Raw genomic sequence first — 25,783 nt, forward strand, 5'->3', positions numbered from 1 at the left:
AAAGTATGGCAGGAGCTCCAGGGCATTCTCTGGCTAGTTGATGTCATCATTTACCACAAGCCCAGCAATTGTTAAGAGATCAACGTTTACCCACTGATCACACAGTGCTATCTAGAATACAGTAGTCGAATTTTGTCATCATATTTGTCAGCATACTTTCTAAAAAATAAAACAAACTTTTGTACTATCAGGCTAGGGCTGGCCCTAGGATGGTGCTCTTGGAGTATGGGGCCATATCTGCATACACTGAAGTGCACATGTCTAGGCAATTGAAGCTGCTATCAACCCCACAGTCATTTCTGTGCTTCCACTTTTTGGTGCTATGCATGTGGGAATCAGAGATAAGACACAAGGCCTGAAAGACTGTGCAATGCAGACAACAGGCCAGATCCAACGCTGGTGTGTGCAACACAACTCCGCAAGTCAATGGAGCTCCACCAGGTATGAATTTACCCCATTATAGTAAAATGCATCTTGCACAAAAGAAACTATTTTTAATAAACAGTACACATGATGCCATAACAAAGTGATTTTATTGACATTCCTGTATAGTGATATGATTGAATAGAAAGCGCAGCCTGAGTATCATGTGACATTTTTCTGTCAATATAAGCAAAATCAGTCCAGTAATGAGGACTTTTACTGCCATTGACTTGTACGAAGTCTTTAACAAAACAATAATAGACATTTATTTTAGATAAATTGGAAGCTGCAGGGAATTTGGCTAATGGTACAATATTTACTATACCTAGTACCTACTATCTACAGGCATCTGTTTGTCTGCTAGAACAAAGGGACTACATGACTCACTAGGGAGAAAGTAACAATCCAATTTTTTGGACTTTGTGATAGCTGGAAAGCCTATCCCAGGTTTGTAATATATTGCAGTCATTTTTAATAACAAACTCTGAGGTACAGCAATAATAATAATAATAAAATAAGCACCACATTTGTTGTAGAAAGGTTTGTTGGTCTGCATGTGAGTGAAAGTGTTTAATCTTCACTGGGAAGCCCTGTTTATGTTGCTCTGAAGACAGGGTGAACATTCATGATTTCAACATAAATTAATCAAAGAATTCTAAAGCCAATTTCATCCTGCTGGAACCCCATCCATATTAGCAGGATTAACACCAGGGATGAATTTAACCCTCCAGATTATATCTATGTATGTGAGTATATATACATATGAAAATAATTAAAATTTTTTTTTTTTACTCAAAGGTCTTAGCTGACTCTCCCTCCAAATTATGTCCTTTTCTCTACTCCCTACCCCACCTGGTGTGATGATTTCAATCTCCACTGTTTCCATCTGGGGCTATATCAAACATTTGTTATGATGAAATCTGAAAAAACAAAACAGTCTGGGTTTCAGGTTAGGTTGCAAATTCACAATTCGACCACACTTCATTGAATTTCATATGCACTTGAGCAAACTGGGTAACATTTATATTTTCTCATCATAACTTTACAAAACTCATGGTTTCTATGCAAAACTAAATGTAGCCTGGCCTATTTGCTTTCAGTTTTGTGGTGCCTTTGGACCCCAGAACTTAAAAGACTATCATTTACAACACTTATCTGTTTTTCTGTTCTTTCCTTCTTGCAGCCTAAAATCTGTCTATCAATACAGATATCATATTTTAGCATAATGATAGAACACAACATTTTAAGAAGGGAATTGGGGTGAAGGGAATTGAATGGGTTATGATTGTTCTGTGCATCTTTAACCTTCTTCACAGTAGTCTTCCTTGTGGAAAACCTTTTATTCCTTCCTGAGGAAGGGCTGAGAAAAAAATGGCTCTCATGAATAATCCAAATGTTTACGATAAATGTGCAGATCTGCAGAATTCTCTCTCGTTTATAGGTAAGGAGTGGAATTTGAATGGAAGAACATGGGGAAACAGTGCCTCTTGTGTATACTTTTTTAAAAAAAGAAAGGATCAATAAATGGATAAGAGACATGGATAGGTTGTTCCTGTTGTGAGATCTTAACTACGCAAACCATCACCAGAAATGCTATCCCAGAGACGTCAATGGGTGAAAATCACTTAAGAAGGACTTTGTCAGTGGAAGAGAATTAAAAAGGTAGGATCAGATGAAGTTTCTGGAGGGGAAAAAACAGATAAAATATGGTGTTTTCTTTTCCCAGTTTCAATGTTTTGGTGACAAGTCTAGCGAAAGCATGTGTAGAAGGATTATGAGGACAGGAAGGAAAAGAGTCATTTGTTTTCCCCTACTATTATTTTTGATCCAAGAATATGCAGGGTGTTTCTATTTTGATGCCATCAGAATCATCTGAGAAACCAGTTTTTTTGAAATATTTCCATGCAGGAGTGCTTTTGCCAGAGATTTTGATGGAAAATAAGCTGGCCATGTCATATATTTTCTTTATCCAGATCGCCAAGTTGCTTGACACGGTACCTGTCACGTATGAAGATACCTACAACCTATTCTAACCCCTAGCATATGGCCCATGTCAGAACCTGATCTGAAGAAGGAATGCAGGAGCGAGTCTTTCTTGTTTCTGTCTGGGGCTAGATGCTGTCTGTGCAAATACAAATGTCTTTCATTATGCTACAAAAAATAGTTTATTTTTTTAATAAAATACAGCTTTGAAATATTTTAAAAAATTCTAACTATACAGTTATCTAAAGGCTGGAATTCCCCCCTCCTCCCCTTTTTTTATGTTAGTGAGACAGCTCTTGATGTACAGTTTTCTTTGGCCAACCTGGGACCAACCAGATGGATACTTGTCTCTGCTTATTTTCTTGTATTGTTGAAGACACCGAGCATTAAATATAATGCATGTCATTTTGTAATGATTCTATCAGGGATGAAACAGGAATCTTGCACAAAAAATTGGCCTTTGGGACCCAGCCTATGAGATGCTCCCACTGAATGGGGTCGAGATTGCTGAGCACACTGCAGCATCAGAGCCAGAGCCTTTGTGGCAATCCTGGTACCATGCAGTCTCCTATAATTCACCCTGATGTAACAGAGGCATAAAGAAGCAGGTTACATAATTTTTGCAGAGCTAACACCCATAGTATATGACATAGAAATGAGAGCTGGGACCGAGGCTGTGTTTTTACACAAGTGTACAGCACCTAGCACAATGGTGCCCTGATTCATAGTTGGGGTCCCTAGTGGCTACCGTTATACAAATAAGTAAATAAATAAATAATTTAATAAATAAATAACAATGTGTATTCTAAAATAAATACTTAAAAGAAACACATAATAAAAATACTATTAAATGGCCATCAGATATTAGTGAAGTAGAATTAATGGAGCACTTTAAAAATTCATATTCTGATTAAACCAAAACATAGTATTTCTGCTTAGAAGCATGTCTTTACCTGTCACCATTAAGACATGCAGTAACTTTAAAATCAAGAAGAAAGTCATTCAAAAATATTAGAAAACAATCATATACACATTAGCGTATTAATAGCTAAATATGTCGGTCAGTAAAAACGCATGGAAAGGCTGGGCCTGACTATGTTCTTTGAAGGGTAGGTTTATAAGAACAGAATGTGTTGGATGTTGAATGACATCTTTCTGACAGCTTTCTGAAGTATAACAACAAAATGAGCATAGTAACAGAGACACAGATGGGTGTGGTATCTGACTGCCATCTATTTCACGTGAGCTGTTGCTCGTATCAAGATAGAATTACCCTGTATATTTCACTTAGTTTTTGTAATGGGTATTCTTTGACACTATCGTGCTCACTTCACATTTTCCCAGTTAAGACAAACACTTTCAATCCACAATAAGTTTTGGAAAACAAGGGCAGCAAAGGTTAAAAGTTGGAGACAACCAGTGTTGTGGGTTTGATTGTAATAGCCTCAGCAATACCCATCAAAGACAAGAATGCTGCTGTGTGCCTTGCCTTTCCTGGCTTTGGAGCTGGAAGATGAAGCCCACAAAATTAAAGAATTTGAGGTCTCAATTAGGCACCAGAAAAGAACTGGATCTTTAATTTGGTACCTAATGAGGCCATGCAGGTCATTGGGCTTCACTCCAAGAAGAATTGCTACAAATGTTTAAGCAAAAGAGAGATACAATCTCACTGCAGCTTCACATTTAACAGAACTTTGTCTAAACCCTTCTGTGCACAACCAATTCTGAGGTTATGGAGGTTTGCATTTGACAACAAAGGGAAAAAACAACAACCAGAAGTTAGCCCTGCCTGACAAGAAATAAATGGCTTCTGATATAAGGGACAGGATTGTCTATACTTCTCATTTGTAAGGGGGTGTTTTAAACATCAGATAACAAAGAATCAGTAAACAGAACCCAAAGATATTAACAAGAGCAGAACATTCTTCTCAGTCCCCTTTTCTTTGTCATGTACAATATTTAGGTAAGGGATCCTTCTCCTTTATGCTACGTAATGAGACATCCTTCTTGAGTGTGCACAGATTTGTGCTTCTTGCGTGGTAAACATTACAATAGAGATGCCCCTCCCAAAATGTCTGAAGTGCAAGTTCTTTCCAGTACTGGCAAGTAACCATCCATAGCAATCACTGGAATACTTTGCATTGCATTACAGGGTGTTTGTTTTTTTTAATGTCTTATCTGCATCATATGTCTGGGCCAGTTCCGGTTGATGTGAATCTTGAGTCCAGGTATAAAAATTTCAGTTTTACTCATAGGTATCTCTATGATGGACGATATGGACAGGAAAAACAAGGATGGATGAAAGAAACACTTGACCACCTCCCAGGACTGAATTCAACTGGTAAGAAGTGAGATGAACTGTGGATTTGTTTAGAAGACACAGGCATATAGAAGCTTGGAATGGTTGATGAGGTTATTTATTTTTTAATCAACGTAGGTGGAAGTAAACATTTATCAACATTTGGTCAAGTGTAACATAACCTGCATTCGTATTTTTATTATTATTAATGGAGGTATGAGGAGATATACAGAAACCTTGAGACAGCTGTTTTTCTATTGCATACAGGCTAGCAGTCCATTGGAAACTGAGGATGAAAGCATGAAGGTTAGATCTTAGAGGGAGGCAGTTCTTCATGCACAGCTTTTGTCAATCCTGATTTTTGTTTTAAAAAATAAAAACATGGAAAACCAAGATCATATGATGGTGGGGAAGGAAGGTGACATCATCAGCCAGGAAAATACCAGAAGTGCCTGAATTCCCTCACTCAAGTCCAAACGTGCTAGTTTCTTCAACAGCTGTCAACAGCTTTTCATACAGCAAGGAATAAGATGGGTAGGGTGGAAGATCCAAGCGGTTGAAACATGTGTGTGCCCTGCAAATGGAAAAATGCAGTGTTGTAAGTTTCATTTACTTTTAACAAATATATTAATGAGAAAACACTGCTTATTCTGACGAAAGTTCACTTATGTCCTCTAAATGGTTAAAAAGCTTTAAATAAATAAAGCCTAAGTGTTAAAATAAAAGCCCCTAAAATCCAAAGAGCCAGAAGATATTTTAAAAATATACATGCATCAATTTGAATATATATATATATATATACACACACACACACACACACATAGACAAACTAAGCATTAAAAGAAAGTATCTGTATGACAGGCTAGATCCTTCACTAGGCACAGAACCTGCAATAAGCTCCATGTGGGTGAATTTCCTATGCAAATGTGGGGCTCTCTGTGGAATTAAGGCCCCAGACTTCACACAGAGTAATATTAACTGGTGCCACTTTGGTTGTTTTCTGCTGTTCCAGAAATGCAAAGCAGCTATACACCTGGTTTAAGTGGCTGGTTAAGCTCTGCACTAGAGGACAGGTATAAAACAGTTGGAATGTATTGGTAAATTTGGCCCTGTGAGTAGAGTAATAAGACAGGGCTGACAACTGTAGGTTCAGAGGGAAAACCGGAAACACTACAAAACCGACTGCTTTGGGTGCCTGAAAGAGGAAGGTCTCTAGAAAGCAGAATGCTGTTTCTGTAGCTCACTTGTTATGAGGATGGGTTTTCAATATTATTATTTTTTATTGGTATTACTGTAACATCTCGGAGCTCTAGTCAGGGATGAGGACCCCATTGATTACAGTCTATATGTACCTACATGAGGAATTAATATTTAATAATGAGCTCTACAGTCTAGCACAGAAAAGTATAACAAGATCCAATGGCTGGAAGTTGAAGCTAGACAAATTCAGACTGGAAATAAGGTGTATATTTTTAAGTGACAGTAATTAACCATTGGAACAAGTTACTGATGTTGTGGTGGATTCTCTGTCACTCGCAATTTTAAAATCAAGATTGGATGTTTGTCTAAAAGATATGCTCTAGGAATCATTTTGGGGAAGTTCTGTAGTCTGTGCTGTACAGCAGGTCAGAATCTATGTATTGTATTAGGCACCGTGCAAACACAGACAAGATGTCCCTCTCACAAAGAATTTACAATCTAAGCTAGTTGATAAATTTTGAAGTTTTTCAACAAAATAGGGGACACGTTTCCCATGAAAAAATGTCCCCATTTTCCAACCAACTCTAGTTTTAAATCACGCTTGAGTCGGGAGAAAGATTTCCATTTGTATTCTGGCTTTGCTAAATCTTTTACTATTTCCTTTTCTTGTAGTAACCCTTCTGATAAAAAATCCTCAAGATTTAAAACACTTTTATGGGACTAGGAGGCCCCAAGAATGGGAGGCTAACCCTAAATTACTTACAAAAATTGTTCCAGTCAGTTCAGCATAAAAATGCTATTTGATTTTTAGTTTTGAAACACACTGACCTTTACAAATATCCCCAACAGCCTCAAAGCTTTGCTAATTAGTAATCCATCATGCTGTGCTTAATCTATCTCTGTAGGGAGTGCACATATATGTCTCTTTTCCCCCCAACGCCCTAGGCATGGTGATGGGTGTTGTTCATGTCTGGTATTTCACATCCACATCAGGCCAGATCTTCAGCTACTGTAAAATGGCAGAGCTGCAATGAAGCCAATGGAGCTATGGTGATTTGTGAGAATCTGGCTCCTGGTATTTTTAGAATCAATCACCTTGTTTTACTTCCAGCTCTCAGATCTCATCCTTTAATGCATGTTATTTACTATGAACTGAAGCAGAAGAGCCCTTCCTAAAGTAGACTCTCTCTTAACCTCTGGTGCTCATTTGTTAGGCCAACCAAAAAAAACCAGGCTGAAGGCAGATTAGTTGGCATGAGACTTGCAGAACTGAAAGGGGAGATTATCAGGCACCCACACTGAATCATTAAAAGCTATCAGGAAATTGAAACAGCCAGAGGCATAGTCTCCATTGCACTGCAGCATTTCAGTCAGGAGAGCTTTTACTAGTTTTTCTGAATAAAAGATTGTAAACTGGTTATTCTCTGAGAGAGTATGCAATAGAAGCAATTTCCTTTGGAAATGAACTGGGAACATAAAGGAGTTAGAGAAATAAATGAACCTTGAGAAAGTCATTATTATCATACATCTCACAGGTGAGTGCATCGTGTAGTGTATGCATTAGAGATGAGTAGCCTTCCACCATTATTTGTGTTCCTCAGCCATCCTCACTAAGCCCTACCAATGTGTGTTAACCCCCTTCAGGAGCTAGAAGGTGGTTGAGTTCCCTTGGTCCATTCAGTCACAGGACTCTACAGAGACTAGCAGCAGAAGTGCTGATTAGTGCTACCTGCAATGGTGTTTACTGTGATGTGGACACCTGTCCACTAGGAACTGGATTGAGATAATCAAACTCATTTCAGTCAAGCCAGTGAACAAGCTTCTGATGTTGATGACTTTCAGTCACTCTTCATCTGGGCCAGATTCAGAGCACAGACCTACTCATTTTCCTATTACCAGTTCTCTGAAAAAAAGTCCCTCAAAACTGAAGCCATTATTAACCTTTTGAGTGTCACACATAAAAAGCATTTAGGGGCAGAGAAGAATCTTCTTTGTGTTATTCCTTTACAATTTGAATGGAAGGTAAGGACCTAACATACTGTATGTCCTCAGAGCCATACAAGTGGCCCTTCATTGGACATACAAGCAAATATTGGATTATGGGTTTGTACAGGACAAAGGCTTATGTAGAGGAGGGCTGCAGGTAAACAGCAGGGTATAGCAGATTGTTACGGGGTCATATGATCGGGGAGGAACTATTGGAGGGAAAAAAGAGAAGGGAACCTCAAAATGTCTGGAGATGTTTGGACATTTATCCAAACAAAACATTTGTACCCTCTAACCCAAAAGTATCTGTCATACAAAAAGATCCCCAAACAACCAAATAAAAAAGGGAAACTAAATAACTCTCAGGCCAACCACCATGTAGGTATTATACATTGCTGAAGGACAAAATATGGGGTCAAATTCTGTTTTATTATATTAATGTAAATCTGGAGTAACTCCAGTGAAGTCTATGGAGTCAGCCTAGTTTTACACCAGTAACTAAGAACAAAATTTCTCCACGTTCCTTCTGCAGTGTTGTAAGTGGGCCAGCTGTCATTTCCTGTTCTTTGTTGCAAGGGCCAAAATCTGGGGCCAGGGTGTCAAGTGTCTGCTTATGTAATGCAGTGACAAGTTCTGATTTTTGGTTTGGGGAGGGGGATGGACAGGAGGAAGATAAGCCTTCCCTGTTCCTTCTCAGTATTGCTGAGAAGGCATTCGTTTTTGCTTCTTGCAGCTGAAAGTTGAAACCCTTTCCTTTTCCAGCTGAAACAAAAGGCACTCAACTCAGCACTTGGGTTGTTTATATTATATGCTATGTGATTCCTAAGCACATAGGTCAATTAAGAGGCCGGGACATTTTCTGTAATGTCACAGTCCCTTAACTTTGTGCCCAATCCTGTAAGGGGTTGAGCACCTCCTAAGGTATGCTGAGCAGCCTCTATGGCCACTGATGTCACTGTACTGAGAACATGGCAGGAGAGGCTCAGCATTCTGCAGTATTCGGCCCTTTGTGTGTATTGGAGAGGAAATGCTGCATGAGCAAGGGAAGAAACAATAATTACATTTTGTGAATAGGCTTTCTTCCTTCAGTTAAGCCTCTAGCAAGACCTGTTAGCCTGTTGACATTTATGAGAGCATGTTCAGCAAGTATGAGGACCCAAACTCGAAAGAGCAGAGTATTTACGCTTTTACAAAACTGACCCCTACACTTTTAGAAGAAAACATAAGATAAAGTAATCTAAATCATGACCTACTTATAATGCTCTTGTCTTGAAGGAAGAAAAGCTATCAACTGATAATTTACATTTCTTTCTTCTTTGCAGTCTATAGTTATAACTCCTAGCAGTTTGTGGGGGTCTGAATCTCTAAATCTCTCTTAGTGTCTCCATTGCTACTTCTCGCCTTTTAAATGTCCTCTCTAAAAGTTACATGTAAGCTTTTAAGCTCTTGGCATTCTTCTTCTTTTGTCACTTCCCTTAATCCTAATAATGCTGACAGTCCAAAGGCAACAAATGCACACACAACCCTCCCCTGTCAAACTTATGGCTTTAACCTGTCAGCTGTAATAAGGTTTGCTTTCTGACAGAACAGTGCCAGAGAGACAGAAATGGGCCACTTATTCCTCTCACCTTGCTTTTTTGGGGAGAGGTACTAACTCCCAGCCACAATCCTCAAATCTCTCAGATCTTCCATACCAATATTTACTTTTGTTCCTCTTTGTTTGTGAAGGGAAACACTCAATGGTTCCTCTTGGGAATTTTTTGCTTAAGAATTTTTTGCTTATGGGCTCTAAGGTTATATTTCTGTTGTCTTCAACAAAAACGGTTTATGCTTCCTTTACAGGAGGACCAGTTTTCCAAGGGTCACATATCTGAATCAGTTTGTGCCTCAGATATTTGTCTGTCCTAGTAACATTTTATTGTCAGCATGAAATCTTGCCAAACACATAGATAATGAGAATATAAAGAATAACAATATAGGAACTATACTTTGAATAGGAGAATTATATTATATCCCATAATCATCTCCCTTAGACTGAACTGTAATAGGGCAATTAGGAGAGAGGAAGGGACTCAAGAAGGAAAGAGAGGGGAGGAGGATGAGGAGAAGGACCCAGGATTAAAAAAATAACAAAACAAGCAAAACTAACATACACACCACTAGGAAAGGGGGAAATGATGTGTTTATAGCCTGTTTGTACATCCAGTACCTTAATTGTTATATGGCAGTTTTGGATATTATGATGATAGGTACCTAATAAATATCTTAGGACCTAGAGAGATCATTTATGTAAGATCAAATATTTACTGATAATCTGCATATGCTAACTGCAGACAATATGCTGGTACAGTACTTATAAATTACTTTGTAGAACTAAAATCACTTTCAAGGGAAAGTGAGCTAATTCTCTATATTGATTGAGAAAGTAAAGGCTTGATCTTCTCAGGTACAAATTATTTGCAATTCTTATTGAAATCGCTGGGCCAAATCCTTATTTGGTTTTTACTTAGGCAGAATTCTCCTTCAAGCCAATGAGTGTTTTGCCTGACTGTGAAGGAGAAACAGAGTAAGGATTTCAGGATGTGTCCCAATGGGAGGTATAGGTGTTCAGATTTCTCAGGATCAAGCTCTTAGCAGAGGGCATTGTCTTCTCAGGCAGCTGTAGCAGAAAGTTTTTCCCTCTCTTTTCACATACGTTTCAGGTGAAGTTGTTTCCTTAGTTTTAGATACAGCTACATGGCTTAATATAAGAAGGTTTTTTTGGTATTCATTAAAGTATGGTGGGGAATTAAGGTCAAGATCTTGGGAGACTGAGGGAGTTGGCTGAGAGCCAAAAATCTGCATGACACAAGATAAGAGCTCCCCTGCTTCAACAAGGCTATAGATGGGAAGAAGTTTTCTCAGATCTTCATCCAGCTATAAACCTAAACAGTAGAACAATCTTTCCCCCATGGGAAACTTAATAAAAACCAAGCACTGGGAGTCAATATATAATTGCTGCATTTCAAAGGGAAGTCTTCCATACTAAACAGGGAGAGTAAACCTGGGGCCTGAAGAACAGAAATCAGCATACATAACATTAAGTGCCTGGACTCTGTTACCTAGTTTGTGGTATCTCATTTGATTCGCTGCAGCAGTGTGGAGGAAAAACAAACCATAGTTTTACATTGACAGAGTCCTGTAGGAGTTAGACACACTCTGGTTGGATACTGCTGCAGAGTCACGTTCTTGTGGTCTGGGAGTAGAGCAATATCTCTGATCTGTTTTCTGCTTTGGCTGCCTTTATTCTAATGGGTATACATGATACATAAATGTAGACTAGAATAAAATAACCCATGTCTCATTTCCCATGCATAATGGAAATAATCCACTTCTTGGGTCTGATATTCCTTATACCAGTGTTTCACACCGGTGTTACTCTACTGACTTCAGTGGATTTATTCCTGATTCACACCAGCATAAGTGAAGTTAGAATAAAGCCCCTGGAGTCAAAATCTTCCAAACCACTCCAAAGTCATGACTCCTGTTGATATGTCTACACTTGGAGCTGGAGGTCTAATTTCCAGCTTGAGAATACATATCCATGCTAGCTCTAATTGAGTACCACACTAAAAATAGAAGTGTACCCATGACTGAGGGGCTAGGCACCCTGAATACAATCCTGTCCAGGATGTTAGGCTGTGTCTACATTTAAACTGCTAGAGTGGCACAGCTGCAATGCTGCAGCTTCGCCGCTGTAGCACATCCGTGCAGGCAATCATGACAGCAACAGGAGGGGTTTTCCCATCACTGTCGTTAATCCACCTCTCCAGCAGGCAGTAACTAGATCAATGGAGGAATTCTTCTGTCAGCCTACACTGGGGGTCAGGTCTGAACACCTATGTCTCCTGGGAGAGAGGGGGGATTTTTCACATCCCTGAGAGAAATATGTCAGTTTTCAGGATAGACCAGCCTTTGTTAAGTACTTGGGTGGATGGCTCCTCCTGCTGCTGTGGTTACACTGCTATTTCCAGAAAGCCCTACCATAATTGCTATGTATTAATAGTAGTACTATTACAAGTATCATTTCATCTCAGAAATTCACACCATGTGTCTTTGCTGGTAGGGCTGCATGTTGTGGCAAGTGCTTGGCATTACTACATCTGTGTTCACTGGTAAACAAAACAGGAGCAATTGCACACTGCGTCACTAACGTATAAGGACAATGTGTATGGGAGAGTCACACATCTAAAACAGCTATCAGGAGAAGGAAGAAGAGACCAAAGAGGGAGCCCTGGGTTCTTACAAAATATTTAAAACTTTTCTTGATACTTTGTAAAACACCTGGAAATGTTTAGACCAGACCTTGCCATAAAACCCAGCAACCCCACATTCATCTCTGTGCCAGGCTCCGCTGAAGAAGCCAATTGCTTGGAGGTTTATGCAACCTTTTGCAGATTTCTATGGCATAAGAAACAGTCATAATTTTTGGTGGACTGGGGCCTAAGAATCTTGTAGCGTTCATGAAAAAACTCAAGCTGAAAGCTGGATCCTAAATCTGTATTTGAACACCTAACTGACCTAATCTGATTACTTCTAGGGCACATGGAAAAGGTCATCTATTTTCCCCATACATTAGAAAATGCGGGAGGGTAATAAGTGCAAATGTAGAGGTGGGGAATTGTTTGAGGGGGAGGAGGATTTGTAGTGAGTTACCTTAAATTGGTACACTTAGTGTGCATTTTAAAGTTATGCCTGAGTGCCTAGAGGATATGGTTAGATGCCCTTTAAGCCTCTAAATAAATCCATAATTAGGCATCTAAATAAAAAGTTCAAGTAAATGTGGATTTAGGAGCTTAATTTTCAGTGTCCAGGTTTTGGCATTTTGGCCCTGGTGTTTTATATATTTCTGGCTGCTATATGCACTCAAGAGCACTCTACAATTATTAAATAATAAAGATGGTAATTCATGGTAAACAACCTGGATTTTTCCCCCATCAGAAATGGTTGCTTCATTTTTCTGGATTGCAGAGCTCAGAAAGTTCTAGAGGGTTCTGCAGCTCTGACCTGGAGAGAAGGCTTCTTTGGGGGAGAGTGAGACTTTGAGTAATCAGTGGACAAACTTAAGGCAGTTAGCTTGAATATCTTGAGGCTAACTGACTCTAGGTCATAAGCAATGCCTAGGTTAACATAGAAAGTTAAGCAGAGCAGAAAATGGCAAATTACCTTATTAGCCCTTGACAGGTCAGCCTGGTGTTTCTCATACACACTACAAAACCCACTCATCTTCACATTGAGAAGTCTAATGTAGATGGATTTATACGGAAATGCTGCACAACCTGGAACTTGTACTTTTTGTGATTCTTCATGTCCATAGTCAGGACTGTCCATAACCACCTCTATAGCCCATCTATAGAGATGGTTCTGGATCTCTCAAAGACTTTGGAAAACACATGGGACTTGCAGAATGCCAGGAAAGTTGTTAGACTTGTTCTCTGTCAAACCAAGTAAGAAGAATGTGATAGAGTCAAAGGATTCTCCTTGAAAATGCCTGGTCAACAGCATCCTCCCAGGCCTGTCTACCCTGTGGATTTGCCCTGATTCCAGCCATCCCTGTCCACCCATCAGAACAGCTGTACTGGAGCAAACCCCTAATGCAGATATGTTAATTTCAGTTAGCAACAGTGCAGCTTACCGCTGCTTGACATGGGGTTTGCACAAAACAGCTTACACGGTTGCCTGATCACTGGTGGATGAAATGAGGGCTAATTCACAGTGCAGATAAAACTAGGGCTAATTCCCCCAGTTTCCTGAAAGGACTGTATGCTGGAGCACCTCAGCTGTTCTTAACTGGAGGTGGTCTCTAATGTACACAGGTCACAAGCCATTGAGGGCTTTATAGGGCAAGAACAACACGTTGAATATCCTCCTGGAAATGAACTGGAAGCCAGTGTAGATCTTGAAGCACAGGTGAGAGGTCTTCCCTGAATGAGGACTGTTAAGCATATAGGGGACTTCCTTAGCTGAAATCTCTTAATGGTGTTAAAATGTAGCCTATATAGAGTGCATTGCAGTAGTACAATCTCAAGGAGACAAAAGCATGGCTAGACATAGTGACATCCACATTCAAGAAAAGAAGTCACAACCTAGATGGAAGACAGTGTGGTCTAGTTGACAGAACACTGACTAGGACTCAGAAGATCCAGGATCTATTCCTAGCTCTGCTATTGGTCTGTTGGGCAAGCCATATCACCTCTCTGTGCCTCAGTCTCCCCATCTGTAAAATGGGGATAATGACATTGACCTCCTTTGTGAAGTATTTTGAGATCTACTGATGAAAAGTGCTATATAAGAGCTAGGTATTATTGTTATTATTATGGTTGGACACAAATGGATGCAAATATTCTTGGCCACTGGTGTAGCTGTGGAATCCAACAAGATGCCCAGGCAGTGAATCTATGTCATAAACACCAGGCACTTTCCCTAAACCAAGACAATTGCCTCTGCCTTTCTCCCAAAATCTTCCTACAGCCTACATGCGTTATTCCAGTCTTGTCTGGGTGAGCCTCAGCAAGTTCTCGAGTAAGCTTCAATCTGTTAGAAACTGGGTAAATCATTCAGCTGCACCTACTGAGCTGATTAAAATGGATATATAAAGCTTGGTGGTACCATCACACTGACTACAGCCCATGTCCTCACTAAGCTTCCTAATGGTCCCATACACATTAGTATTCAGGTTTAGTGTGCAGGTGCTGGGTGGTTGGTGGCCCCTGATATGCAGGAGCTCAGACTAGATGATCTGGTGGTCCCTTATGCCCTATGAGTCTATGACACGCTGAATAGTGGGGTGACCAAATAGAACAAATGAGATACAATACAGGTGTTCAGATTTGAATCCCTATGAGACTTGGGCTAGGAAACGGGTATATGGCTGAGTCAGAGACACGATTTGAAATCTCACGAGCTCTGAAATCTCACAAAAAGATTTGGTTTGGATCTGAGGAATTAGCATCCTGACCATTCCTTACTATTTAAAGGAGTCCAAATGTGAAGGTCTGGTTTGACCCATTTCTAAAGATAAAGGATACCAAAAGAAACCACCATTCACTGAGTGCAATTGTAGGTTCAGTGGCTGTGTCGTGATGAAGTGAGATTTGTCCTTTGCTGCTCTTGTATTCACTGTCATTAATTGGCAGACACACTGAATAGAAGTGTTGTGCTCATCTTCTCCACAGCATTTAAGATTTTATTCATAATACAGACATACCTCGGAAGGGATGTTATTTTCCCCCATTTCTCTATACAGAAGCGCCGCAGACCATTGCTCCCTCGAAGGGCTGCAAACCCCTCATATGGCACACTAGATGTTCCAGTGACAAACTGCAGGAACCGTAGCCTCTGTTCATTGTTAAATCTCTCCACTGCTGCCCAGAACCACCGTATTACAATATGCCCATCATGGTAACCTGACAGAGAGAGATTAGAAACATACAAGTTAAGTGGGAACTGGATCTGATGATGTACCATTTCAATACATTTCCACAAAAAGAAATGTGAGCTGATAGCTTTTCTTGCTACAAAACCTCAGCCAAAGGACTGATCTAATGATGGATGAACTATGTCTTAGCCCTCTTGTCTTCTCACCTCTGGATAACTTAATATAGCTAACTCATTTGAAACTTACAAAATTCCATGTACAGCAAAACTCACATTTATAACTCACGTATACAGGCCTTTCCCAAAACATTTTGGCAAATACTATGGTTATCCATGTTAAAAATAAATGACTAAAGTTGATATTCTATATGGCTCCTGACAGCTTGATGGAAAGGCTACATTTCTGATTCCCAAATACAACCAAGGCTGTAGAGCTGGATAAATTGTTACATCTAGAGCAGATAACATTCAATAGTTTTTCTTTAAAACAATGTAATAAGAGGAGTAAAGAAATTAAATCAATGGTCCAGACAGTGAAGCTAGCATAGGAAGGTGCTGGCCTAGCTCCCTGCATCCTAGGTATGAATCACTTTAAGGGGTCATACCCTCTTCGTGGCCAATACCAGTCCCTTTTGGGGTTGTACTGGCCTCCAACATCTGGAGGGGAATGGCTACTGCAAGCCCTTCCCTGGCAGACTTTCCACCACAGGAGCTCTGGGCTTGAGATTATGCTAGTGAAAGCCAGAATGATCCCACGCTCAATCTAGCTCAATAACTATATTTAAATAACCACCTGAGATAACACTTTATGCAGAAGAGTTAAACATGAAAACCATTATAGGGATCCTCTTTATGGCTAGTAGCTCAGTGCTTAAGCAACAAATAGATAAGAATAGTTGGTGGTCAGCCAGCAGCCAAAATTTGGGTATTGTGTTTATGGGGGAGGACAGGTCAACTCCACTGAGTTTTCTTTTGTGTTGCAGAGCCAAGGGACCTGGGGGGACAACCCATTTGCCCATTACTCAACACTACCTGCACACACTATGTGCTTTGTTCAAAACAAAATAAGTCCAACTAGTCAGGGCAGGGGGTTTAGTGCTGATGCTGAATGAAGAAGAGAAACACTTTGACTTGGGGGCTTTAAGATAGTGCTGCATTTTGTTAGAGTGTAACTGGGAGCACAATTTGGCTCTATTAAAGTTAATGGGAATTTTGCCATTGTCTCAATACGGCCAGGATTTTACTCATATTCTTCAATATAAATAAAGTATAGGCTAAATTCTTCAGTCTCTACTCAGTCAAAACTCTCATTAAGTCAAGGGAATTTTGTCTGAGTAAGATCTGAGTTGAAACTGCAAGACCTGTTCTAGTATTAACATGTCTATTGGCCAAATCATGAGGTCCTTATTTAGTTTTCACTGAGTCCTTCCTGAGAGAAACTGTCTGAATTCAATGGGAGTTTCCCTTAGAAAAAATAGAGCAAACACTGAGTATGCATCTCAGGATGTGGCCTGATAATAATTAAGGTCCTACTAAGTATGAGTAGATAGTTTACCTCCACGATATTCTGTGTTGTTACGCCAGTCATTGAGGTCTATTTCTGCAGTGCCTGCAATCACCAGCTCTAGCTCTCTGGCATCAAAAATGGAGACGAGCCTGGAGTCTACAACCTGAAACACAAACCATTCTTGAGCCCACTCTGGACTGGAAGTACAGCAGATGCATTATCTTAGAAAAACCCAGTCACGGCTCCAATGATTAGCTGCCTACTGTGACTGTGTCAACAGTCAGATTCCAATCACCTGCTGATAAATCAGTTGCTCTTCTTTTGTGAGTTTGCTGAGAATTTTAATTGAAAACGATGCTGACCTATGAGGAGATTTGATCAGAATGGAACAGCAGAAGGAAAAATGAATAGTTTGTGCAGAGGACTTCTTCCTACCGCATCTCTTCTGAAAAGTGATATTAATGGTCAACTGCGTAACAGATTTGCAAAAGGTAGGGTATATTTTTCTATATAACTTTTAGTCTGTGTCAGAATATGGTTACAAGATAGCAGCCTTTGTACTTCATGCATGATTAAACTGAGAAAAAAGAAAAGGAGTACTGTGGCACCTTAGAGACTAACAAATTTATTAGAGCATAAGCTTTCGTGAGCTACAGCTCACTTCATGGCTTATGCTCTAATAAATTTGTTAGTCTCTAAGGTGCCACAAGTACTCCTTTTCTTTTTACGGACAAAGACTAACACAGCTGCTACTCTGAAAAATGTGATTAAACTGAGGTTTATCTTCTTCATGGTATTAAAAAAAACGCTTCAAAACTGTACAGTACTCAGATGAACATGGAATAAAGAAACAAATATACAGCTTTTCAGTCTTTGTCAGTTCTTGTGGCGGTTGAGCAGTTTCATGAATTCTGCCACAGTGCAACTCTGGGAGCCAGATCCTCAGCTAACGTAAACTGACATAGCTCCAATGACTTCAATGGAGCAACGCCCATTAACACAACCTTGAGATCCAGCATTTTATATATTAGGGCTAGCCACAGTTTATAGTATAGAATGCTAGATGTCAAACCGTACTGTGATGAGTTCCTTAAGGATACAGTATGTCTCACTATCACTGGAAAGTTCTCCTCAATCATGTGCTCGTTCTGCACTTCCTCACACTCCAACCCCCAACAGAAGAAGAAAAATTGGAACCCATACTTCACTACAGTATTTTATACAGCATCTTTCAAAAAGCCTTTATTGCTTAGAACAGTCACTAGTGGCTAGGGGGTCAGATTTTCAAAGGTACTTAGGTGTCTAATGATGCAGATACATGCCTATGGGCATTTTCAAATGTGCTTGGGCAGCCTAGGAACCTAACTGCCACTGGAAAATGGAACAAACTGAAAAACTGAAATAACCACAGAAGAAAAATCATTTTACAATTCTGTATACTGAGCCTGATTCTCCTCTTGTCTGCACTAGTTTTACTTCAATAAATTTGGATTTACACCAGGGTAAGTGAGAGAAGAATCAGGTTCACTATGCTTTATAGACTGAAATTTTTTCATAGTTACCAAAGCCAATACTAACAGTTAATATTGTTGTAGCTCATTAGCTAACAAACTCAGCCTCTGGCCAGGACAGCATACGACATACACAAGGAAAATGAAATGTGGTTTGACAGGACACATCCTATCCAAACATGCCAGAAATTCTTATTCTATTTGAATGAAAGGAGACTTCTATGGGGTTGTCATAAATATAAAGGGAAGGGTAACCACCTTTCTGTATACAGTGCTATAAAATCCCTCCTGGCCAGCGGCAAAATCCTTTCACCTGTAAAGGGTTAAGAAGCTAAGGTAACCTCGCTGGCACTTGACCCAAAATGATCAATGAGGGGACAAGATACTTTCAAATCTGGGCCGGGAGGGGAAGGCTTTTGTCTTTCTGTCTGGGTGATACCTTTGCCGGGAACAGATCAAGGATGCAAGCTCTCCAACTCCTGTAGAGTTAGTAAGTAATCTAGCTAGAAAATGCATTAGGTTTTCTTTGTTTTTTTGGCTTGTAAATTCGGTATGCTGGAGGAAATGTGTATTTCTGTTTTTGTGTCTTTTTGTACCTTAAGGTTTTGCCTAGAGGGATTCTCTATGTTTTGAATCTGACTGCCTGTAAGATTATCTTCCATTCTGATCTTACAGAGTTGTTCTCTTATCTTTTTTTGTTCTTCTAATAAAGTTCTGATTTTTTAAAGAATCTGATTGGGTTTTTTGGGTCTTAAAAATCCAAGGGATTTGCACTCATTTTGTTTATTTTCAAGCCTCCTCAGAAAAGGGGGTGTAAGGGCTTGGGGGGAATATTTTGGGGAAATAGGAACTCCAAGTGGTCTTTTTCCCTGGTTCTTTGTTAAAGCACTTGGTGGTGGCAGCGTTTTACCTAATCCAATGGCAAAGACTTTGTGCCTTGGGGAAGTTTTAATCAAAGCTGGTAGAAATAAGCTTAGTGAGGGCTTTCATGCAGGTTCCCACATCTGTACCCTAGAGTTCAGAGTGGGGAAGGAACCTTGAGGGGGTACAGCTACCTAGGATAATGTCTTAGCAATTTATTTTATTTCCTTGATTGTGATCTTCCAGTTCTCTGTGCCTCTGATTGGCAGGCACGAGTGGTAGGAAAGGCAAGACTCTGGGAACTGACTATATTCTGTAGTCTGAGCAGATAGAAGATTTGATCCTGAAAGTCCTTGTATGGTACACAGCAGGGTGCATAAGGTTGGCAAGTAGAAGCCTCATGTGGGTGCAAATAAGATCAAGGCATGGTCGTCTGCACTGACAGTAATAAGCCTACCCTGAGCTCCCCCTCCCTTACTTGCAAGTGTGCATGGTGAAAAAGTGGCAGTATGTACAATTGTCTGAGGACACAAAAGCCTAAGTGCTGTCCTCATCTTACCAGTGTGGTGCTTAGCTATGTGCAATGTTCTCTGCTTTACTTTTACTATGAGATCGGAATATTGTTGTGACTGGATAGCAATAATCTCATTAGTGCAGGTCAGGTTTACCTGTGCTGCTTCTTCCATTCATCACTTTTTATTGTGCAGGATCAAGTTCACATTCAGTTACCTTCTCCCTTAATCATTAACATTAAACACACAATCTCCTGATGCTACTACCCATGCCTGCTAAGGTTTTGAGAATTCCATTCATTTCTAAACTTATCTTCCTAACCACACCACAGTGCACTGATGTGGTATTGTCAGTAGGCTGCCCTTGTGCTTGTCACATTCAGATCATGAGTGGTAGATGGCGTGAGCAACTTTGTTACTTACTTCATAGAAGCCACGGACTAGAGCCTCTGTTTGCTGAACCACTCCTCGTTCTACACGCCACTTTACCATTCTCTCAATGTACTCCTTTTTGTTCTTTTCTGTCACCTGAGTATTTGAACCCCCAGATTTCAGCTCTCTTTCTGTCACCTAAGAAACAGAAATACATATTGGGGTAGCAATGCAGAGATCACCATGTATTTCAAGATTCAAGGCAGGCTTTGCAAAACGGTGCAGTGCAAGCAAAATTTCTGCATTCCTATCAATACGTCGCATCTTTACAGCTCACCCTATGTTGGTGTCTCTCCCATTCCCATCAGAAAAATTAAAGTAATTAGCAGGGGAAAAAACATATTCCAAATGGCATATCCGGATAATGATTCAGATTCTTTGATTCACTGACATCACACTTCGTGAAGTGGGACACATCAAGGTGCCATGATTTTCTCTGCTCAGCCCCTCTTTCCAGCACAGGCTACAGCAGCCTTGAGAATGCTTCAGCTTCTTGTGCCAGCTTGCAGTGTTCCCCCAGAAACCAATGACCAACTGATCATAGCCAAAACATAGCTCACTTTCACCACACTTGTTCATCCTGCCTGTCTCACCAAGAGCTGCAGGGAGGGTGACTTAGGAGCCAGCGGTGCCAGCTCTGGGCCTGCTGCAAACTTCCTAACCAGTGCAAAGGGAACAGGCCAGGACACAGCATCTGCCCCAGTGTCAGGGAAGTCAGCTTGTCTCACACAAGAAATGCAATTAGCTGGTTAACTGTTGGTTCAGAAACTTACCTGTTTCAGTTCAAAAGTTTTACTCTCACGTGACATGCTCCCTTAAGCAACAATTGTTACTGTGAGTAAAGCTACGTGGAAGTGTATAACAATGGGTATAGAATTTCATAGCATCTTAAGGGTTAATTTTAGTTGGTTTGATTGCTGAGGTTTGAGACAGACAAGAAGTGTTTAGAAGGAATCAGCCTTAGGAACCTATGCAGTTGAGCATATGATCTTTGGCAGATGTGGCAAAAAATTATCTACTTTGTAATTAAACTAATTTCAAATTCAGTCCAATACATTAAAAACATTAAGAACAATTAAGGGTTTATTTGCATGAACATTTAATTTGTGGCAAACTGGGGGGTGAGTCTACCCTGTCGTAGCCTGCTGCAGACAAACTGTCCGTGTGGACCCTGCTGCTGCGCATTAACACTTCATTAATGCACTCTGATCTCGTCCCATTCAGGCATGGGGCAATTCTCCAAAAAGGGACATATTTCTGGAGTTTAATGTACCCAACCTACACTCCCCCCACATCACATATCCTTTCAAAGCTTATTTTATGTTCATCTAGATGAAGTATGATAAGCAGCTGCCAAGTGGTGCCATACGGCTGTAGGTGAGGTGAAACAATGGTACCCAAAATGAGAAAGTGTCATTTTTTGCACAATGACAGGTTTCAGAGTAGCAGCTGTATTAGTCTGTATTCGCAAAAGAAAAGGAGTACTTGTGGCACCTTAGAGACTAACATATGTATTTGAGCATAAGCTTTTGTGAGCTACAGCTCACCTCATCGGATGCATGCAGTGGAAAATACAGTGGGGAGATTTATATACATAGAGAACATGAAACAATGGGTATTACCATACACACTGTAACGAGAGTGATCACTTAAGGTGAACTATTACCAGCAGGAGAGCGGGGGGAGGGGAGAGGAGGGAAAACCTTTTGTAGTGATAATCAAGGTGAGCCATTTCCAGCAGTTGACAAGAACATCTGAGGAACAGTGGGGGGTGGGGTGGGAGGAAATAGTTTTACTTTGTGTAAGAGTTCTTACAACTACAATACCCACCTGCTGAAGTGAAGAAACAGATTGACAGAGCCAGAAGAGTACCCAGAAGTCACCTACTACAGGACAGGCCCAACAAAGAAAATAACAGAACGCCACTAGCCATCACCTTCAGCCCCCAACTAAAACCTCTCCAAGACATCATCAAGGATCTACAACCTATCCTGAAGGACGACCCATCACTCTCACAGATCTTGGGAGACAGGCCAGTCCTTGCTTACAGACAGCCCCCTAACCTGAAGCAAATACTCACCAGCAACCACACACCACACAACAGAACCACTAACCCAGGAACCTATCCTTGCAACAAAGCCCGTTGCCAACTGTGTCCACATATCTATTCAGGGCACACCATCATAGGGCCTAATCACATCAGCCACACTATCAGAGGCTTGTTCACCTGCGCATCTACCAATGTGATATATGCCATCATGTGCCAGCAATGCCCCTCTGCCATGTACATTGGTCAAACTGGACAGTCTCTACATAAAAGAATAAATGGACACACATCAGACGTCAAGAATTATAACATTCAAAAACCAGTTGGAGAACACTTCAATCTCTTTGGTCACTCGATTACAGACCTAAAAGTTGCAATTCTTCAACAAAAAAACTTCACAAACAGACTCCAACGAGAGACTGCTGAATTGGAATTAGTTTACAAACTGGATACAATTAAATTAGGCTTGAATAGAGACTGGGAGTGGATGGGTCATTACACAAAGTAAAACTATTCCGCCCCTTCTCCCCCCCCCCGTTCCTCATTCGTTCTTGTCAACTGCTGGAAATGGCTCACCTTGATTATCACTACAAAAGGTTTTTCCCCCCCCACCCTCCTGCTGGTAATAGCTCACCTTAAGTGATCGCTCTCGTTACAGTGTGTATGGTAACACCCATTGTTTCATGTTCTCTGTGTATATAAATCTCCCCACTGTATTTTCCACTGAATGCATCCGATGAAGTCAGCTGTAGCTCACGAAAGCTTATGCTCAAATACATTTGTTAGTCTCTAAGGTACCACAAGTCCTCCTTTTCTTTTTTGCACAGTTCCAGAAACACTGCAACATGACTACACCTACAGTTTTTACTGCTTAAGTTAATTTCAACACCTTAATGTGGTGTTTATTGGTCAAACACCAATGTGTGTCCAAATGATAATGTATTAAAAGGTTTGTATTGATTTTGCATGGGCAAGTATTTTTTTTAACAGAAATGATGAAGTGGTTTAGCATGTGGCAACAATGTCAAATATCAACGTATTGCAATATACTAACATGAAATGTTTTCACATCGCATATTCTTCATTGTCAAAGTATGTCACAAGTGATTATAATAGTTTTCTATATTTTCAAATGAAATTTGCTGACCAGATGAGTCTCATATTGAAGTAGCAGTAGATTGCGTGCCCAGGGTTTGTACGGCGAGTGGGTAGATATAAATATATGTGAATTCCTAATGTAATGCTTCTCCATTTGTACATACAATATAGTACATTCAATGTAGTCTGCATATATAGGCAATTAATTTGTAATTGCCTATGTATTCAGTACTAGTCTTTCAAATATTCTAGAAATTAACTTTTTAATTCAGTGACACTCTGTGTTAGTGTTAGAGATGACAATACACAGCTTCTTACTGGGCTTCAATCAAAGTGCTCTAAAATGGTAATTTTGAAACTAACATATAGATCTAATTTATATCTAATTTAACATAAGTCTGTATACAATGTACAAAATGAAAAATGGTGATAGTGGTGGTGGTAATGCTAAAAATATAATAATTTTACCACTACAGAGAAATTACAGTATATGAAGACATTGAGGACACAAGCCCCTTAAAGCTTACATCAAAGAGAAAAATACTCTTCACAAACTTGGAAAAATGTGTTATTTGTCAAGAAAATCGAAAGAATGCAAAACTGTCAAAGCAACCAGTGCTGGACAGAATTCTGTGATGCTGGCAGCAGAAGTCAGGAGAGATGAATTGTATTGGTGGCTACTGGATGAGTTTTCTAGTTTAGATGATGTGCCACCAATACTCTGTCACAGGGGTTGCTTTCAGAAATACACAAGCAAGTTGAATGTTGCACATGTCAGAGTTTTACTGAACCTAGGGAAGAAAACAGATTCTGAATCTGATCAGAGACCATCATGTTCATCTGCTTCTAAAGCCACCAGAGCAAGCATGTCCTCCAGCAATCGGGCCTGTTGCACTGTTTGCTTGAGAAAACCACCCAAGAAAGACAAGAAACTTAATAAAATAGGAACATTTGAGAGCAACCCATCTACGGGAGGTCGCACTTCAAAGACAAGATGATGACATGTTGCACTGAATATCTGTAGAAGACTTGATTGCTTTTGTCACTCAACATGACTTCTTCCTCTGAGTAAAAAGAATCTTAAAGCAAAACCATCTAGTTTCACTGCAACAATACAGTCACATTATGACATTGCACTTTATCAGCTAGTAGAAGAGATAGACAATGCTCTTATGTACAAGAAGGCTTTTCTGTCCAAGCTGCTACAAAGATATAAAGCCCTATGTCCCTCAGATGTAGAAACTGAAAGCTATTCTAGCAGCAAATTATAGGCAAGATTAGAAAAACACTATGGTTCTGCAATTTCATTCTATGAACAGCATGGGAAAGGCATATCTACCATTAACCATGCAGCACAATAACATTAGCTGATGATATCCAAGCTGCTAGTCATCTGAAGCAGGAACTTAACTCATCCAAATGTTTTGTGGATGTTCTTCTGGCAAATGAGCCTGATGAATAGCTTGCAAATGAACAAGTGATTTTGTATAATGCCGCTTCAATCCTTCGGTCTGAAATAACCAAAATGAAAGCGTCAGAGTGTTATCCAAAGTCAGGTGTTTGTAGTTTACAGAGGGCAGCTACTTTTGTGCCCCAGTTGGTGCAGGAGTTTGTCCTTTGGTTGGTAGATAAAGAGGCATAAAATTCAGCCAGTGGTGTCGACCTTCAGAAGACATTCAAAGAAGCTGTCTCTCAGTTGCAGAGTGCATAGTATTTAAGTGTTCCAAAATGATCACACCACTGCACACAGGTCTTGTGGCATGGCTTAACCCATGAGTTTGGGTCTCACAATTGAATTGACGTACTGTACCTCCATGGATTCTGCAGTTATGATGAGCTGAGGCAGTTCATCGCTAGTGTTACAAAAACTGAAGTAGAAAGACTCCAGAGGGGTATGTTAGTTTCAAATGGAGATACACCACTTCATGCTGGTAGAAATCTCATCCATGAAGGAGACAGTAATACAGACACCAGCATTGAGAGCACTGATGGAAAGATACCTTGTTTTCAATGGCTAGAGTGGTATTTGAAGAACAGTTTGCAGATAGTTCAGCATCACAAGAAATATCACTGACCCATGAGAAAGAAGAGTCACTTACACTACCCAGGCAATCAGACACTCGTATGCAATGTGCAGTATCTGAAAAACCTAGAACACATCCAGGACTGTCTCACGATAAAAAAACACTTAGAAAAAAAAACTCTTGTCACCTATAAATGAACAATGTCTGAGATCTCTCCTGGACTCTCTTAAGACTACTACTTCATAATGTCCTACCAATACCAAATTGCATCGTTATTGTTCACTCTCATGTGATTCCATTTTGGTCTGGTTTCAAGCACAAGCTTGCAACAAAGAAAGAGCACAGCAATTGCATATGTACCTATTGTGGATGAAGAATAAATGGAGAGATCTGTGACAGGTCCACTTGATTCTGATGGAACACATAGCTTCTTCAGCCTAGTCAAGATCTCTGTCATCAAAACATTTGCAGGCATAGCCAAGAA

At 40.1% G+C, this 25,783-nt stretch overlaps 1 protein-coding gene across 5 annotated transcripts in view; it reads right to left on the minus strand.

The window, feature by feature from the left end:
• Positions 1-520: 520 nt before the first annotated feature.
• Positions 521-25,783, minus strand: part of HECW1 (HECT, C2 and WW domain containing E3 ubiquitin protein ligase 1) — a 353,016-nt gene continuing 327,753 nt past the window's right edge. For all 5 annotated transcript variants that reach the window (XM_073332820.1, XM_073332821.1, XM_073332823.1 and 2 more), the window contains 4 exons: positions 20,122-20,268; positions 16,863-16,977; positions 15,138-15,336; positions 521-5,279 (listed from right to left, as the gene is read on the minus strand). In XM_073332820.1, coding sequence (XP_073188921.1) covers positions 5,168-5,279; positions 15,138-15,336; positions 16,863-16,977; positions 20,122-20,268 — 573 coding nt within the window. In that variant the 3' untranslated portion in view covers positions 521-5,167. The remainder of the gene's footprint in view (positions 5,280-15,137; positions 15,337-16,862; positions 16,978-20,121; positions 20,269-25,783) is intronic.

Source organism: Lepidochelys kempii, chromosome 2 (assembly GCF_965140265.1).
Source record: "Lepidochelys kempii isolate rLepKem1 chromosome 2, rLepKem1.hap2, whole genome shotgun sequence".
Classification (NCBI taxonomy): Eukaryota; Metazoa; Chordata; order Testudines; family Cheloniidae; genus Lepidochelys; species Lepidochelys kempii.